Source organism: Montipora capricornis, chromosome 8, assembly GCF_036669925.1.
Source record: "Montipora capricornis isolate CH-2021 chromosome 8, ASM3666992v2, whole genome shotgun sequence".
NCBI lineage: Eukaryota > Metazoa > Cnidaria > Anthozoa > Scleractinia > Acroporidae > Montipora > Montipora capricornis.
The window spans coordinates 50,824,202-50,842,384 of NC_090890.1; the positions used below are offsets into that span (position 1 = coordinate 50,824,202).

At 40.0% G+C, this 18,183-nt stretch overlaps 1 protein-coding gene across 1 annotated transcript in view; it reads right to left on the minus strand.

The window, feature by feature from the left end:
- Window positions 1–18,183, minus strand: part of LOC138060652 (sorting nexin-14-like) — a 38,329-nt gene that overhangs the window by 14,653 nt on the left and 5,493 nt on the right. The window contains exons 4-22 of the mRNA XM_068906487.1: window positions 17,198–17,280; window positions 17,057–17,084; window positions 15,988–16,038; window positions 15,350–15,393; window positions 15,172–15,259; window positions 13,339–13,423; window positions 12,560–12,722; window positions 12,252–12,327; window positions 10,257–10,301; window positions 9,502–9,585; window positions 8,200–8,314; window positions 6,983–7,050; window positions 4,111–4,198; window positions 3,179–3,239; window positions 2,295–2,361; window positions 1,933–1,994; window positions 1,368–1,453; window positions 1,119–1,168; window positions 1–37 (exon numbers count right to left, since the gene is read on the minus strand). The exon at window positions 1–37 is cut by the window's left edge and continues 74 nt beyond it. Of these exons, the coding sequence (XP_068762588.1) occupies window positions 1–37; window positions 1,119–1,168; window positions 1,368–1,453; window positions 1,933–1,994; window positions 2,295–2,361; window positions 3,179–3,239; window positions 4,111–4,198; window positions 6,983–7,050; window positions 8,200–8,314; window positions 9,502–9,585; window positions 10,257–10,301; window positions 12,252–12,327; window positions 12,560–12,722; window positions 13,339–13,423; window positions 15,172–15,259; window positions 15,350–15,393; window positions 15,988–16,038; window positions 17,057–17,084; window positions 17,198–17,280 (1,381 nt within the window). The remainder of the gene's footprint in view (window positions 38–1,118; window positions 1,169–1,367; window positions 1,454–1,932; window positions 1,995–2,294; window positions 2,362–3,178; window positions 3,240–4,110; window positions 4,199–6,982; window positions 7,051–8,199; window positions 8,315–9,501; window positions 9,586–10,256; window positions 10,302–12,251; window positions 12,328–12,559; window positions 12,723–13,338; window positions 13,424–15,171; window positions 15,260–15,349; window positions 15,394–15,987; window positions 16,039–17,056; window positions 17,085–17,197; window positions 17,281–18,183) is intronic.

Consider the following 18,183-nt stretch of genomic DNA (forward strand, 5'->3'; position numbering starts at 1 on the left):
ATTCCTCTTCCTCTCCTTCGCTTTCAACGTCGTATTCCTATCGTAAAAAAAAAAAATAATTACCAGAGCGAGTTTAAATTGAGTATCGTAAAACCAAAACCAAAGTAATTACTTTGGCCAATCAAAAAGGACGGAGACAATCCAGTAAACCAATCAATACTCGAAGTAATTACACGTAGCCGACACAAAGCGCGGGAAAATGTGCACGCGCGAGCCACGATTAATTTTGGTGTCACTTCTGATTGGTTGACAAAGTGGCGCGAGAACTTTGAACCAATCACTAAGTGAAGCAATCATAAACGAAAGCAATTCGCTAATTACTTTTGACACTCAATTGAAAACCGCTCTCTGAGCTCATATTTTTCATGGGTAAAAATACAAAGTAAGGCCGCACGAAGCTTTGGCCTTTGGTGGTATATGCTATTGAACAAGGAAAGAAACATGTATTTGAAGTGTGCGTTATAGACGAAAGAAGCGTTGGTTGGTAGAGCATTGCACCGGCATCGCTAAGGTCATGGGTTCGAATCCCGTCGAAGCCGAATGAATTTTTCAGGTGTCTGTAAGAGACAATTGCTTAAATTGTCCAATTAAGTGCGAGGATCACTTCAATCTTTCATTCTATTGGACAAGACAACCACCTAGATTCACATGGTTGAAAACAATAGGTAGCGTCCGCTCAGTGTCATTTTCGCGGGCTTCCATGACTATTTCAGGGAATTGGTGCATTTCAACAGAATCGTCCTGTTGGGAAACTTCAATCTCTTCAACCTAAACCGAACTCTTGAGTTTCAGCCGTTGAGAAATGAATCCATTTCCGTCTCTACCCATAACGTGAACGCCCTGAACTGACCGCAGGGTCTCAAGCGACTTCACGCCATAAATTGCCCGTCATAACAGAACATTTGGTAACACTGACGCTCCAAGCGTTAGTCCTTCGTCAAGACGAATAGTCTACGAAGTGATAGCGAAGGACTAAGAATGACTGACGAACGACTATGGACTGCTACGAATGCGCCACGAGGCACCGAATAGGAAAACGAAAGACTGACGAAGTCTACGAAGGCCGGGGAGCTAACGCTCAAATAAAAAAAATCAGTGAAAAGGATAATCTTACTCACCGGAGGTGTGTCCGGAATATCAAACGGGTCATCCTCGAACGGCGAATCATCTGTTCGTGAAAAAATTCCGTCAAATTAATATGTGAACAATTTCTCCTTGATTTCGTTACAGTAACAACGCAATGAAGTAACTGCCTCAGAGCGAGCGAAACAGTAAACATGGAGACATAGGAAACAATTCTTTCATTTTTATGTGATCACAATGAAAGGGGATCCGGTTTGATATTTGATACATGATCCACTTCTTACCTTTGTTTGGATTCATAACTTTGTCTTTAAGTTTCCCGGCCAGTCTAGAAAACTCTGCCAAAGGATCGAACTTTTTCTTTGAAACCCTGCGTTTAAATAAATAAATAAATAAATAAATATAACGAGAAGAAAAAATAATTAAATACAAATGCTAACGCAGCTAAGAAGGCTGTAACGAGTGATGCCATCCCTTCTCCTCCCCAGGAAACTGAGTAAGTTCATTGAATGAAGGGGTAGTTTCTAAAGAAACTGTGGTGCTGCGTCGGTGGGGAAGTAGTATACAAAAATTTGGTTTATCAACGGAGTTGATAATGTAAATTGACCACCGTACAGAGATTCTAAAAGCTGACGTTTCGAGCGTTAGCCCTTCGTCAGAGCGAAGGGCTAACGCTCGAAACGTCAGCTTTTAGAATCTCTGTACGGTGGTCAATTTACATTATCAACTCCGTTGATAAACCAAATTTTTGAGTAAGTTCATTGACCATTCATCACAGAGTTACCACCAATAACCCTTTGGTTACCGCTTATAAGGCGTTTAACATAGTTGCTATCTTGAGAAAAGTACCTTGACGCTGGTTTATACAAGGGCTTGGCTGGCAGACGACTCCCACAGAGCATAGAAAAGTACTGAAAAGAAGCAAGCAATACGAAGTATCACGTAAGGATTCGGTCGCTAAGTAACCGCCGCGCATGCTCAACACAGTGAGTTTCGACCAATGGCAGAGGTCTCTTTTCCCGTACTCGTCAGCCCCAGCGATCGCAAAAGAAAAGAATCCTCTGCTAGCAGGGAACTTGTCGCTCCTCTCACTGACTAGAACAGGTTTGCGACAAGACGAACTCCCAACCGTGACTCTTTATTGGGGAGCTTTAGCATAAGCGACGGCGACCGCTAACAGAGCGTCAAGCGACGCAGGACGGGACACTTACATCATCACTCTGATAAAAGAGAGGAAGAAATGTCGACTCCAGTAGGTTGTAGGCATATTCGCATGCTCTGCAAAGCAAAACAAACGATTGGCATTACGCTTAATGTTCGGGAAATCGGCTCTCGGAGAGGAACTTCAAATCTTGCAGATGGTTGGCCAAAATACCGCATGTCTCTATTTCGGAGGTCGGCTAAAAGCGAACGCGCAGGAAAGCCAACCTCGTTCCCAGAGACCCTAGGAACGAGGTTGGCAGGAAAGCCTGGTTACGACTTTGCAGCCAGTCAGTGGGTCGCGTACGTTTTTCGCGCCAAACATCGAACGATTAAGTATGCTGTGTATTTCGAGCAAATCGACCGTTCAGGACCTAGATAAGCGATTTAGCTTCCAAGGAGTTTTAGCAGTTCAATGGGTAGAGCACCCGATCGGTGTTACGGAGGTCGTGGGTTCGAATCCTTTCGCCCGTCGCTGTGTATCATAGTTCCACAATATCGCGCCATTACTCTCTCAGATAACGTTCTGCGTGCATCTACTGAAGTCACCCGTTAAGTGTGTTTGCAAGAGGGTTTCATGGAGGAAGATACTAATGTTGGGAATCTCTAAGAAACAAAAGCAACGTTTTTTATGTTTGCATGCAGAAACTGAATTTTGCCTATGGTTGGGCTTCTTTTTTCAATTTTGTCAAGTCTATATTTAAGTGATTGGAAAACCAATACGCACTTAGCCGCCGGGTCACCGCATGTTTGATATTCTTTCCTTTTCAGATTAGCGTCTTTCTACCGAAAGCAGATTACCCGATGATGAAATAACCCTTCCGTTAGAGATTTCGGCAATTAAGTAGTTAGTAGTTAGACAAAGGGAGAAAAGGGCCGGTTTGAAATAACTTACCTTGACAATAACGTTGCCATTTTCAATCTTTCCATTGACTCTTCAACTGGGTTATTTATACCTAAAACGGACAACGAAGAACTTAATTGCTTTCACTTGAATGTCCTGTTTAGTTGCAAACCACTTCTTTTCCAGCAGGTCCTAGTTTTCAGTCACAAGATCATCGACCATGATTCTATCGCCAAAATCAAAGAAAACGGCTGCATACGGATAGAGTTCAATTCCTGGAGGATTATACTTAGGGCGCGTTCGATTGACGTTATTCCGGAATAAGAATACGTGGAGTGATGATTAAAACGGTATGTTTGGCGCGTTTCGAAGCAGCAAGGATAATAAAAATATGTTTAAAATAGCGTTTTAGAAGATGTTTGACAATTTTAATATAAATCTCAGTAAAAACGAAGGATTTCTAACTTATATTTTATGTATTCCTATTCCGGAATGCGGTCAATCGAACGCACCCTTAGGGCGCGTTCGATTGACCCTATTCCGGAATAAGAATACGTGGAGTGATGATTAAAACGGTATGTTTGGCGAGTTTAAAGCAACATGGATAATAAATGTATGTTTAAAATAACACTTTAGAAAGTGTTTGATAATTTTAATGTGAATCTCCGTAAAACGCGAAGGATTTCTAAATTCTATTCCGTGTATTCCTATTCCGGAATACGGTCAATCGAACGCGCCCTTAGTATGGGCTGCAGACGCGGATGGCTAGACGTCATGGTTCAAAGGCCCACATTTGCCCAAAATTCATTGCGCAACGTGACTGAATTTGTGTGACACGAAATTTCCCGCGTGATTCGCCTGAGTGCGTTCAGCTAGTCAGATCACTCATTTGGACAAGCCGCCATATGAAATCAAAAACAAACCACCGCAATGACTTTTGGGCGAATGTAGGCCTTAAAAGGGTCCAACAGGACAACACTTACAAGCTTTCAGTCCTTCGACGATTTCACTTTCAAAGTTAATTCTGTCAACTGCACCAGTGTCAAAATAAGAACGGAAGATTTCCTGAACCTGCCGAAAAATGGAGAACGCTCAAATTACGGCATAAACGCTGAGAAAACCATGCTGAAACAAGGACCCGTTTCTCGGTTTCTCTCCGGAAACTCAGGTTTTGGCCTCACCTCAAAAACCAACCTATGAGTTGATTTAATTTCTGTACAGCGAAGTCCTTAATTAGAACCAGAGCTCTAAATACAGTTGACACTTATAGTGCCCCTGTGACCAAAAAATCAATTCATTTTTTTCTTTGGATTTCAAGACTATGTTAACAAAACACTAAGTGACCCAAAAGACACCTCTTTATTTTAACTGCAATTTTCCCATTTAATGGTCCGTCATTACTAACATTATGTTCTTGAGAGAGCTGGATCGAGGAGAAAATGACGTCAAAGGCTCACTAGTTTAAGAATGCAATACGTGTGTATGCCGCAGAATTAATATGCAGCACGGGGGTTTTGGGCTTTCAGACTTTTAAACTCACGCTTTTGCATATATAATAAGCTGCGTTCACACGCTGAAATTTTAAGCTAGTGAGCCTCTGACGTCACTTTTCCCTGGATCCAATCGTCTGAGGTCCAATCGGTCAGTTTTGAACGTGAGTAATGGCGGACCGTGAAATCCAAAACTTACACTCAAAGTAAACGGCCTTTGGATAAAAATCAAAGCTCAAAATTTTGCCAGTCAGGTTTTAAGCAAACACGCTTTCAAAATCTGAAGGAAAAAAGGAAGTGGTTTTTTTGATCACAGGGGCACTTTAAATAAAATAAAGTTCACTTGTATTTAACAATTATTCTTAAAGGGCGCGCTGGATAGGAAGTGACAGATAACCAACGAGGCGCGTAGCGCCGAGTCGGTCATACTGAGTCATTTTATATCCAGCAAGCCCGATTGAATAATTGTTTTAATAAAAAACTCCAGGATGAACAACTCTTCCATGTTGATTTTATTTGGCTTATGTCGGCCATTTTTTCTCAGAGCTGGAAAAATATTTCAGCTCGCTTTATTGCTGACACGTTCCTTGACTATATTTGGTACAGCAGGTGTATATGAACTGATAGCCTGTGTCCGACGAGCCAATGAAAATGCTGGAAATCTGATATCCGTAGTTCAGTTTTTAAGAATATTATTTATCATCGAAAGTTCCCAAACTTTCAGGGGCTTTCGGGTGTCACAATTTCCTCTTTATCTTGAGAAATGAGACCGTTTAAGTCATCAAACTTCACAATCATTTTGCTGTTTGTCATCTTGAAAACGTGAACAAAGACCAGGGGCGTTTACCGTTTGCACGGAAAATCCAGTTGGAATGGAACGCTCGTAATGGTACAGGATTTTCACGGTGTGGCGTTTCGCCAGGCCCGAGTCTCTCGCGGCTAGAAGAAAACAATGACAAATCAAAATGGCGGCTGTATACGCAATGTCGAAAGGCGAGAAAAGAGGCCGAAGTGAACCGGGTCGAGTGGGCGTTCACAAATGGTACAGGATTTTTCCAGTTATTCCGGTTGGAACGGGAAAAGAGGAATACGTCTGAGGATTTCCATCATTTCCGGAAACTTTCCGGTGGAATGAGCTGTACCATTTGAATTTCCAGCCAGAATTTTCGGTTTTTGTTGACAAATGGTAAACGCTCCAGCCTAAGCTTATCAAAACAGACCGATGTCACTTTCGGAAATGGCTTTTTGGGCCTGAAAAGATTTCGGGACTTTCGAGAAACGGGCCTCAGGAATCCAAAACCATGAGCCGACAACTCTCATAGTTTCAGATAGCAAAGAAGGACCATTCTCAATCTCAAAGGGTACTAATGTATTACTCACGGCCTGTGATTGGATGGAAAGGTATGGTTTCGCAGGATAGTTGATCTACGCAAACTCGGTCTGTGAAAATCGCCGTGACACAAATGTATCGCAATAGGCCAGTTTCGTATTCTAACGATTGGACTGGATCTAGCAGGAAATGGAGGCTAATGCGGGTAAATTAATTTGCATTTGAAAAGATTTGCCCGTATTAGCCTCCACTCCATGCTAGATCCAGTCCAGCCGTGAGAATTCGAAAATGGCTATTAAACGCTACTTGTGATGGGCTACCAAAACCAAACTGAAAACCTAAAATTTGCACGCAGTGGTATTTAAAGTGCACCTAACCTCCAAGTATTTTCTTTTCCTAAAGTGAAATGTCTAACATATATTTTACCTTTGCTTCTCGAGATTTTACTTATAATAGGCCTAATGAGGTACGAAAGAGTAACAATTACAAAGCTGGCATTCATTTATCCCATGGCCGAGCTAGTGAGAGGTATGGGTCTATTCCTTCAATGACGTCAAAAAACTAATTTACATCGCCAAAGTTCTTTCAAAACTATAGTGCAAAGTAGTTAATGACGTCAAGGAGTTGATGACGTCAAGGAAGGACTAGGCCCATTCCTCTTAACGCCTCGGCCATGCATGGGAAAAACGATTGTCAGCATCTTTTTTTGACATACCTTATATGGGGCACATTAAAAAGTAAAAACTAGAGAAGCAAAGGTAAATATATGTTTGATATTTTTTCCTTTGTTTAAATTTATATTCTATACAATACGTTACAATGATAACCATTACCTTACCCTACTCAGAATACTTTACAATGCTATCCACTAACGTATCTTACCGTCCTCCTTTGCATTTGTGTTGTAAGTGTGAACGTCGCTTGCGTTTTTGATGCACGTGTGAACCAAGACTTACATTTTACTCAAAACTAGCTATTAAAAGTACAATTATCAAATTTGTCTTTATGAGTTAACCGCTAATGTAATTCCTTCACCTCTTTGACGAGGGCTTCTTCTTCTTCCTTTGTCAGTTCGGGGACGAACACCCGCTTATTGAAATCCTCTGTAACGAATATTTGAAAACAAATTAAAAATATCAATTAGTTTATTGCCAACGAGTCAGGCCTTCTGAAGACAGAAGGCCTGTCGAGGCGGCAGCTTATAGAGCCGCGAGAAGATTTTTAGGCGGACGAAATCTCAGAAGCGCTTCAAATTTGAGTGTAATGTAGACCAAAAGCTGTAATGTAGACCAAAGCGATGAAATGTTGACCGTAGCGATAACCAATGAGAGTGCCGCACGAGTACGCCGCGTGATGTTTGCAGCCGCCAGGCGCCAGATCACGCAAGCTTGGCTCGTTGGCACTTTAGCGACAGCTATAACTAGTAATATTAGTTGAACCAGGAACCCATAAGTCGGAACGAACAACTCCCATACTAAGCCCATGTCACGGCATTTTTACGAACCAATCTATTTTTAGACTTCCTTTTCCAACGAAAAAAGGCATTTCCGGTCCGGTGACGCAAACGACATTAACTTTGTTTCTTGTGAATGGTCATCGGGCTCCCGCGATAGTGTCATTCGCGGGAAATTCAACCTAAAAACTAGTGTATTGTGGCAACATTATTACGTGGTGTGGTTTTGTCATTATGAGGCGAGGTTTTGTCATTATGTGACTGGTTACGAGTTGTTATTCCAACACGATGTGTTGAGGCCTTCTTTTGACGGGCTGTGTTTATAATCACATAAAGGGAAAAACTCGAAAGTCATAAAAGAACCTCACCACATAAAATGTAAACACAGTACGTCAAAACAAGACCTTAACACATCACGATCGAAACACAACACGTAACCATCAAACCTCTTCACATCATGACAAAACGTAACCACATAATGACAAAACCACACAACAAGACAAAACTTCAAGACCAAAAGAATAAAGAATACTTTAAGAAAATTATGGCTTTCCATAGGCTCCCCGGAAATTTGAAAGTGCCAATAAGAAATATCTAAAATTTTCTTTTTTCTGATGCGAACACTTTTAAACAAATTTAACTGGAAACGTTAGTTCCTCAAGTTAACATTTATTCTTTAGTACGAGTGGAGGTACCCTTTGAAGTTCACACAATCTCGACATTGACAACGGAAAAAGTAAACTGTCGACGGGCGATGGTTTAAAAGGCAACATCTTATTTAGTTATTTTTGTGACATACCAACAGTGAGGCAGAACTGAAGAATGTTTAATGCTCCTTCACTTTTCATAAACTGCATAAAGGGAAACAGCGCAGTCTGCGAATGGAGTATATCTGCTATAGACAAATGTAACGCCTGTCAACAGAAAGACAAAGCAAATTAAAAAAAAAAAAACTGAGGGTATTCCAAACAGGAGTGCTTGCATGGAAACGAGGGAAAACAAATGGCCAATCGACGCAAATCAAATACTGCATGAAGCTGCCGGTGCCACTAAAGCGCGGAAAACCGCGTACCACCAATTCACAATTGCTTTTGCTTTTGTGTCTGAGTGGAGCGAAGTTTTCAACCTCAAAACGGTTCTCTTTTATGCATGTTAGCTTTTATGAATTTCAAAGCAAAAGCTATCACGCCAGTTAAAAAAGTAACTAAAGCAGCGGAAAAAGAGCTTAAAAATACAGGCATGAACGCGGACTCATGACCACGTGATCGCACTGCACACCGCTCGACCAAACCCTTCAGTGTCTGTGTTTTCACGAAAAAAGCTAAGACAATTTGATTTATAAACTTACAAATAATAATGAAATGATGGGCTGAATTGATGATAGCTTTTGGGTCTGCTTCTTTTCACTTGTATTTACAATGGTTTATGAGTTCACCCACACATGCAAAAAGGAGTTAAAAGGGCGGTTGTTGATATGAATTAATGTTTCGGTGAAATGAAGGTACACGGGGATACTCGAGAAAATTCCGAGTTCCGCTTTGCACGAGTCCAAGCTACGACCTCCCGATTACTAGTGGTAAATGCTCTACCACTGAGGCATAAGAAGGCCATTTAACTAGGCTCAAGGGACAATTGTTATTATATTACAACATTAATGAACGAAATGATATATGAAATGAATCATAAACTGAACTGCGGATATGAAACAAGTAAAGCTATGATTCTCGCAGTTATAGACGCAATTTTAGTAATTGCGCAGAGAAGCCTGAAAAATTCAGGACTTCAACGGGGTTTGAACTTGTGACCTTGCGATACCGGTGCGATGCTCTAACCAACTGAGCTACGAAGCCACACAAGAGCGTCGCACCGGTATCGCGAGGTCAAATGTTCAAACCCCCTTGAGGTCCTGAATTTTATCAGGCTTCTCTACGCAATTGTTAAAATTGCGTCCAAAACTGCAAGGATCATAGCTTTACTTGATACTACAACATTGTTTTACTATTTAAGAATGAATTCAAACATCCGCTTTGCTGTATATTGTACTATCCTTAAATTCGTATTCTTTAGTGAGGGTTTTTGTGAATGCTTTGCAGAAGCTTACCGAGTTTATAAGAGGAGCTCTCGCTTTCCCAAATTTTGCCAGTAAAGGAACTTTTGGACTTGCTGGCTCACCAGAGGCAACCATCTGAGTTACAATTCAACCACAAAAAAACATGGCAATTAATTAAATGAGCATTAACCACACTATTCTACAAAACACGATTTTCGAGGATATTAAAACCGACGACAAAATGCTCCCCCCCCCCCCCCCACCCAACAAAAAAAATGTTCTACGACGGTCTGTGCAACTGAAACGCGACTATACTGAACGACAACGTCACGAAGTGTCCCTCTTGCTCTTCCCCAGATTTCAACATCACTCGTGTCTCAGTGGGAATACTGGGTCGAGGACTGAGAAAATGACGTCAAAGGCTCGCTTAAGAATGCATTATGTGTCTATGACTAATTTCGCAGGTATCAGTGGAGTTTTGGTTTTTCGGACTGATAAACTGGCATCTTGCATAGCTAATATGCTGTATTCTTTATCAAGTGAGTCTGAAGTAATTCTCTCCTCGATCCAGCTCTCTAGAGACGACGGGTTAGTTTTGAACGCGAGCAACAGCAGAAAGCAAAATCCAAAATCTGTCTTCGAAATGAAAGCCTTTGGATTGAAATTAAAGCTCAACATTTTCCATTCGGGTGTTAAGCAAACAAACGTTCATTTTTTGAAGAAAAAAGAAAAGTGAATATTTGATCGTCTTGACATTTTAGGGTCTATCACTAGCGGTCATGTGCTTCTGGGTCATATGTACTTACTGGTTCTTTGTCTAAGAAGAGAAGTAGAAGACTGTTCACAAAATCCTGGGGGAGGAAAACAGACATTGAAATTACCTTACAACTCTTTTCTGGAAAAAAATACATCCTTTTTACATTTTCTAATCGAGTTTGGAGTCTGCACTCAAGTTACGGTCAGCGCTCTTTCCATTTCAGTTTATTATGCTTTTCATACACAAGCGAACTTTGAAGATAAACTTCCAACCTGCGCTTTTGTTTTTGTGCAGTTCAACTTCCAATCAAAGGTTTCGTTTTTCACCTTCGTCAAGTTTCGTTTTTCACCTTTCTCCTTCTCACCTTCGTTTTTCACCTTCGTCGGAACAGTTTAATGGGTCATATCCAGCGATGTGAATGACCGATTTCTATCCACTTGGTCGGTTTCTGTTTTTAACAGTCCACCAACTGTCGTTCTAACCTAATTGGTGCCACTGAAAAGTGACCTTCGTTTTGAAAAGTTTAACTTAATGGTCTGCATATTTGCATGTATGAAAGGGACCGGGGCACAACATAATACATACATTCAACAACAACTGTTACGAATCCCAACTGGCCGGAGACAAACCAGTTGGCTATTAATTATTTTGCAAATGCAGCCGCAAGAAGTTGAAACAGGGACTACCAGGAGGATCACATTCAAAGCTTGGTCAGAGCGGGCGTTGAACCCGGGATCCCCGGACCTCAAGGCAAGCGTCCTAACCACTGGGCCGCAATGCCTCCCCAAGGGGTGTCACAGCGGATTAATTGAGCCCCGGTCCCGGATTTGGACCCCTCGGTTCAGAAAAGCCGGAAAGGTTTTCGGGACTTTCGAGAAACGGGCCCCAGATCCGCTAGCTGGACCCCCTTTCGCGGATTTGGACCCCAACTGAAAATAAGCGTTCTTTCGATTAAGGTGATAAAATTCCTTTGTAAATTGTTTTTAGTTGTAAAAAAACTTTCACTGAAACTAAAGTCAATTTCGCTTTTTATCCTTATGGAAAATTAATATGAGAATTCATGACTGGAAAAGTTTGGTTATAAAAAAAGGAAAAATCTTCTGAAGCCTTGTAGTCAAGTAAACTTCTAACAATCGTTTTCCATCCAAGTGGTATTACTTCAAAAAGTGGCACATCCTTTGTGAAAGCGCCGGCCATTCGAACTATCAAATGGAAGAAAAAGAACTATGAAAGAAACAACGCTTTACGAAAAGGCCACAGCGCCGGTAGCGGCTTTGTAAAGGGGGCTCCAAATTCGCTAGGACATGGGCAGCACATGGGCTGCAAATTGACGTGAAAAACGAGGTGTTGTAACACATCGGCCGGACCCAGAAAACTAGGTTAGCGAGAAGTTGACTTCTCTTAGAAATCGCGACCGAATCCAAAGCAAGAACAACGTCGCCCGAAATTCGATGGTGTGAGGTTCGAGCGACATCACGGTAAACGGGAGAGATGAATTTCGGGAGACATGACCCGTCACCATTGTAGAATATGATACGCCAAATTGATCAGTCTGATTGCGCAACGCGAGTAATTTGAAAATTTGAAATTTCGAGATATCAGGCGAGATATCAGTAATCAAGGGGAGTCAGGGGGGCTTAGCGGTTATCAACCGCGCCTCCCACCTCTTTGACCCGGGTTCAACACTGGCCTCGAGGTCGTATGTGGGCTGAGTTTCAGTCGATCTCAATCTGACTCCGAGGGTTTTTCTCCGGGTACTCCGGTTTTCCTCCCTCATCAAAATCAACTCTAGATCAGTAACATCCGGGCAGAGACCCTTGTAAAGTTGGCATGACATGTATTATTATTATTATTATTATTATCATTATCATTATCATTATCATTATCATTATCATTATCATTATCATTATCATTATCATTATCATTATCATTATCATTATCATTATCATTATCATTATCATTATCATTATCATTATCAACCTCTCAACATCATGATTAACTTGGAATACGTAGTATCTATAAATTGGTTTCAAGTCGTACTTACAGGATCTGAAAGCTTGTCAGTTGCAGGAAGGAATACTGCACTGGCCAGCAGTTCTCGCAATAATGATAGAAGACTCCTGAAATTTAACAAATTGTACCAGCTACTTTAGGGGTTAGTTTATTATGGGCAATCTGTACTCCAGTACCTGGAGAAGGAACCCTTTAATAGTGATGGGCATTTTTTTCAATTCAGTTGCCTTTCATTCGTTGAAGGTGTCTTCATATAGCTTATTTTGAAAGGGCCTCAGAACAATGCAATTTTTTTTAGCAGAAAATGTCCTCTGTAACTTATTGTAATGCCCAACTTGCCTGCACTGTAAGGAATGAGGTGGCAATAGGAAAGGAATGATAGACTCTGACAGTTTCCTCAAATACTGAAGCTCCATAGCACGATTCTGTAATGCACAGTGCATTTTAGGACTAAACTCTTCAAGAATGACAGTCTGAGTGCTGGTCAAACGAGACAGTGCACCTGGACAAGACAAAAAAAAGAAGGTTGCCCTTTTTACAACAGATTGACTCATATCTTAAAATTTCCTTGCATTTATTTATGATTAGTTTATTTACTTTTATATTATCCACACTTTCCTTGGAGGCAATAAAAGAGGGCCCCTTTTGCATGTTACATGTAGCTTTGGGTTGATGCTAACCGCATTTAGAGGGGCACTTATACAAATACCCAAATCATTTCGTTTTCTTCCTTTTCCCTCTGACTTGCCTTTTTTCCTGCTTTAAAGTGTTAATGAAAATATTTTAGGGTTCCTAGAAAAATGGAACACCACCTTTACTGGAGGAGTGAGGTTTTTGTCACTATTAATTTTCTTCTCTTTGAACTAATCTTTTATTTAAGGCAGGTATTTTTTACAGGTCACAGGTCACAGGTCAGGTTTACAGGTCATAATTTGTCTTAACATCACTAAAACAACCCCACCCTTTTCTAATGTAACCTCAGGCCAAAATAATAGTTTTTAGGCCTAGGGTTACCATTAATAATGGGTTAAGGTTATCTTTAAGTTATCATTGTTGCAACAATGTCATGTTAAAAATAACTGCTGTTTTATTTTAATAATAGTGATGAATTAACAAACCTTTATCTTTAGCTGTAAGGTATGTCTCTAAATGCTTTAGGCCTTCTTTTCCAAGAGCATCTATGACCAAAGTTGGAATATCAATCTTAAAAGAGATCAGAGACATGTAACATGAGCCTGAGTGGATGGAAGCTTTTCGTGAGGTGGAGGATTCGCAGTCCTCATCACCTAACCCCATTCGTTAAACTGCAGGCTCACCAAGAAGGCCTTGCACGTTTCTAGTGAAGGTCCCATGGTCATAAGTGGATTGCCAAACATTTTTGTTAGGCTTGCCGAGCTCCACCTGCTCAGGACTCGTGAGGGTGGGGACGTCAACTCAAACACAGGCCATTAAGTATGTTTGTTAGCCTGCCAATCCACTTAGAAAGAATAACATGGAGGGTGTAAAGTGCAGGTTGCAGGTCATTGTTTTACCATAACTGATTCTTAATAACCCACGCCTTTACAAAAATGCTAACCTTTAAATAGGCTGAAGCATTATCTAAAGCATGGTGTTTATATGACCGAAGCATGTCTGTGGCATTCGACATTAACAGTGGCGTGAAACGAGGCTGTGTCTTCAACATCTTCTTTTCTGTTCTCCTGAAACATGCATTCAAGTCCACTGAAGAAGGCATCCTGCTGCGGACTCGTTCTGATGGGAAACTTTTCAACCCTGCATGCCTCCGAGCAAAGACCAAAGTTCGCAAAGTAATCCTACGCGACTTCCTTTTCGCTGACGATGCTGCCCTTGTTGCTCACAGTGCAGAAAAGCTCTAGAGCCTTCTCAACCAGTTCTCTAGCGTATGTGAGGCCTTCAGACTTACCATTAGCCTAAAGAAGACAAAAGTCATGTGCCAAGGCAATGAAGCCAAGCCCGCCCAAACCATCAAAGACTACACCTTGGAAGTCATGCCACAGTTTACTTATCTCGGCTCTACCACCTCCAACAACACCTGTCTTGATGTGGAGTTTGGAAAGAGAATTGGTAAGGCTGCAACCAACATGGCAAAGCTTTCTGCTCGAGTGTGGGAGAACATGAAACTAACTATCCAAACTAGAATTGCTGTCTATCATGCCTGCAGCGTGAGCACCTTACTTTATGGCAGCGGGTCTTGGACAACCTATGCTGGGCAGGAGAAGCGCTTGAACACCTTCCATATGAGATGTCTTCGTCGCATCCTTTCCATCTCGTGGATGGATAAGGTCTCAAACAATGAGGTACTTGAAAGAGCCGATATCCCCTCAATGTTCACCCTCCTCAGACAATCGTTTTGTAGGACATGTTGAACACCAATTTTTTAATCAGTACAACGGCCCCAAACCTGAACTCTACCCTCTTCATGCTTGCCATTGGTCTGCCAACAGGCAACTGGGAGACACATGCTGCAGATCGTGTCGAATGGAGGTCTGTGTGCAGTCGGGCACTCCAGGTAGGAGAGACAAGGCTGAAAGCTGAAGCCGATGAAAGAAGAGCACAGAGAAAAGCAGCAGTGAAGAAATCAGCATCAGCAGCAGCAGACTACATGTATATCTGTGGTAGATGCGGCCATGTCTGCCGTTCTAGAATTGGACTTTTAAGTCATGAAAGGAAATGTTGGTCGCAAGTACGCTAAGTCATGGACATTATCCAACGACTGCCTACAATGTACAATGTACAAAATTTAATGGTGTTTAGGCCTAATGTTAGAATTACATGTAGTAAAGATTTGGGTTGTTTCAGCTATGGTGAAACAATGACCTGCAATCTGACACCTGCAGTTTACACCCTCCAAGAATAACACACAAAATACAAAAATTAATACTGGTGATAAATTCATGTTTAATAGATGTAGCGCAGTAAAATTATAGTACCTTACGTATTCTTTTTAGCAGCACAGCTGCCATATATCTGAGGCTTGTTCTAAGTTCATCAACACATGTTTCACTACAGCTTAGTTCTCTACAAGACATTAAAGCAAAAAAAGTGATTAATTTTTTGACATGTGGAGTCTGTTGATCAAAATCATGATAAAGATCAATGATGGCCAACCTGTACCAGCTGTAGATATTATTTTGAAGAAGAAGGCCAAGAAACTGAAACAGCGCAAATTAATCATTACTTAATTAACAAACAAACAAACAGTTCAGTAAGATTAGTTATCAAATGAAAGAAAAAGGCTTCATCGAAACATTTTAAACATAATTATCTTTGTTAATACAATGTAGTTTATCAAAAAACATGATCTAGTACAGTAACAAATGATGTACATGTAATCCAGGCCTCATAATTAATGCAATGATACAGTACACTACTACACTGCACAAGAGGGCCAGATGAGAATAATAATTATTATTATTTTGCTCATTTCTGGAATAAATCAGAAACAGGATTCATTGAATACTGCCCCTTCATGCACTGACTGGAATCACTCTGACCAGCTAAGAGAACTGCAAAAAGCACAACGTACTTGTTGCAACTTGGGGCAATGATATACAATGTACTATCCTGCCCAAAATGCACAAAAGTGCATTATTGCATTCAAGTCAGGATTGGTTTAAAAAGGGGCCCAAGTTCTGTACATGCAAAAACTGTTGTCATGTTTCACTAAAAAAACTATCAAAACAGATTCTTCATCCTGCAATTACAGCCTTTTAATTTCAAGTGGTTGTGGTGAGTCAATTTCATACCTCTTGTAATGCTGCATCTACTGATTCTGGGATAAGGATATCTTCCCATGGCTATAAAGGATTTCAAGTCTTCATCAATAATGACAACATGATCAAGTCAATAGTGTGTACCGTCTGATGATGATGATGATGATGATGATGATGATGACAATAACAATAATAATAATAATAATAATAATAATAATAATAATTATAATAATAATAATCTTTATTTGCCAAGTAAAACTAAAAATAGATTACATCAAAAAAATAAAAGGAAGTTCTTGAAAATTGAATTATGTACAATTAAAAAAAAACTGTCTTATTAATAACTAATAATAACAGTTTCATTTCTAAAATTTTACAAGAAATATAAAAAAGTAAGAATTGGAAGCAAAAAGTATCTAAAACTATCTTAAAAAAAAAAAAAAAAAAAAAAAAAAGAAAGCGAAAGGCCAATGGCAAATCCAAAACCCTATTATACAAAAGCTACTAAATAAGACACTAAACAATGTCAATGTCTCCTTCGGCAGCTGCGATTTCAATATCGCAATTGTTGTAGTCAAACGCGGCACGGCGCTTCACCCGCGATCCTCGAAGGCAAACCAGGGCCGACCGAAAGAGCGCAAAGGATGTCCTTGCTCGGATCCAGGAAATTGTTTGCGAGTATTGTTCCCCTTTCTTGGCGGCTATCAGCTCAGCCAGTCGACTATGGTATCTTATGCATTCCTTCCCCATCCCCAATAATAATAATTATTATTATAAAATTGTATTACTAGTTACTATTGTTGTTGAGAAAGAAGAGAGGCAATGATTATGATAATTAACATCATAGTTTCAAGGAAGTAATTTAAAGGGTAGTTGAGAAAGAAAAGGAAAAATTGGAAAGATAACAAGATCTAAAAATAAAAAAAAAATTTAAAACATGAGGAAGATTGTTCTTTGTGGCAGTCTTTAAGAACAAGGCATGTGTGCTCTTTGAACAATAGCAGACCAACTGGAAAAGTGGCTGGATAAACTTGCAATTGAAATACAGACAGAGGTGTTTAATATTGATAATGAGGTCCCTAAATGATCTCTTGAAGCCTACCTTTAGCTTGGATCTTGAGATTTCAGGTCTGATAAAAGAGAACATAACAGTGTTTCACTTTTCAGTTTAGACCTTGGTTTCAGTGCAAATAATATTGTTCAGAAACCTTAAATCAACCAAACAGCATCTTCAATGACTTGCCTATGACGCTGACATTTGTTGTTTCCACAAATAGTGCAAGTCCCTGGTGGGACTGCTTTCTTCTGATTATCATCCTCATAACCCTGAACAGTAGCAAGCATTGATTTAGCAATGATCAATAATTTGACCACCTTAAACAGCAGTTACCAGTAACCAAGATTTTTTCAAGCAGCACACTGAGGCATGAAAGTTATGAAAGCATGAATGGGTTCTATTGTAGACTCCTCTGATAGATACATGTAGCTCCTTATTTTAGCTATCCTCTTCAGATGGTAGAAAAGCTGATTTGGATAGTAGCACTAAAAAAATGTGTTTCTCAACCGTTAAACTATTGTCAAAAACTACACAAGATTATGAGCTGATGCTGATAACTGTACTATGGAACTACTACGATAATTGAAATTTTACAATTCTCTTGACATTCCTTCAAGAAAGCACTTAAGTCATTCTTTTTTTAACAACTACAGAATTGTGAAAATTAAGTATTTTGTTCTTCCTGTGTCAAATTGTTTTCACCCTGTAATTTTACTTTGATTCACAACTGATTACATATTTCAACACCTTAATTAAATGACTAAGTGTTTGTAATTGTATGCTTCATTACCAACTTACTTTATATTTCAACACTTTAAATAACTAAATGTTTGTAATAATAATTATTGCATTCTCCGTTGCCAACTTGCATGTCAACAATAGATAGATGCTTGGGGAAGCCTAATTTACATAAGCTTAGTAGTTTCTTTTAGGCCTCCTCACCACCAATGTAATTCAATAATTTTTCTTTCCATCATCTCTTTTTTGATTGTTCATATTAATTTTGTATTTTAGTTTCTTTTTTCTGTGGCAAATAAAAAACTAACTAATTGTAAGAGATGAGGCTGATACCAAGAACTAATAACAAGTAGCTCCGATTTGTTGCTGTTGAGCTTAAGCTATTATTACAGCACATCCAGTTGTATATCTCACAAGCACAAGCTTCAATTTGA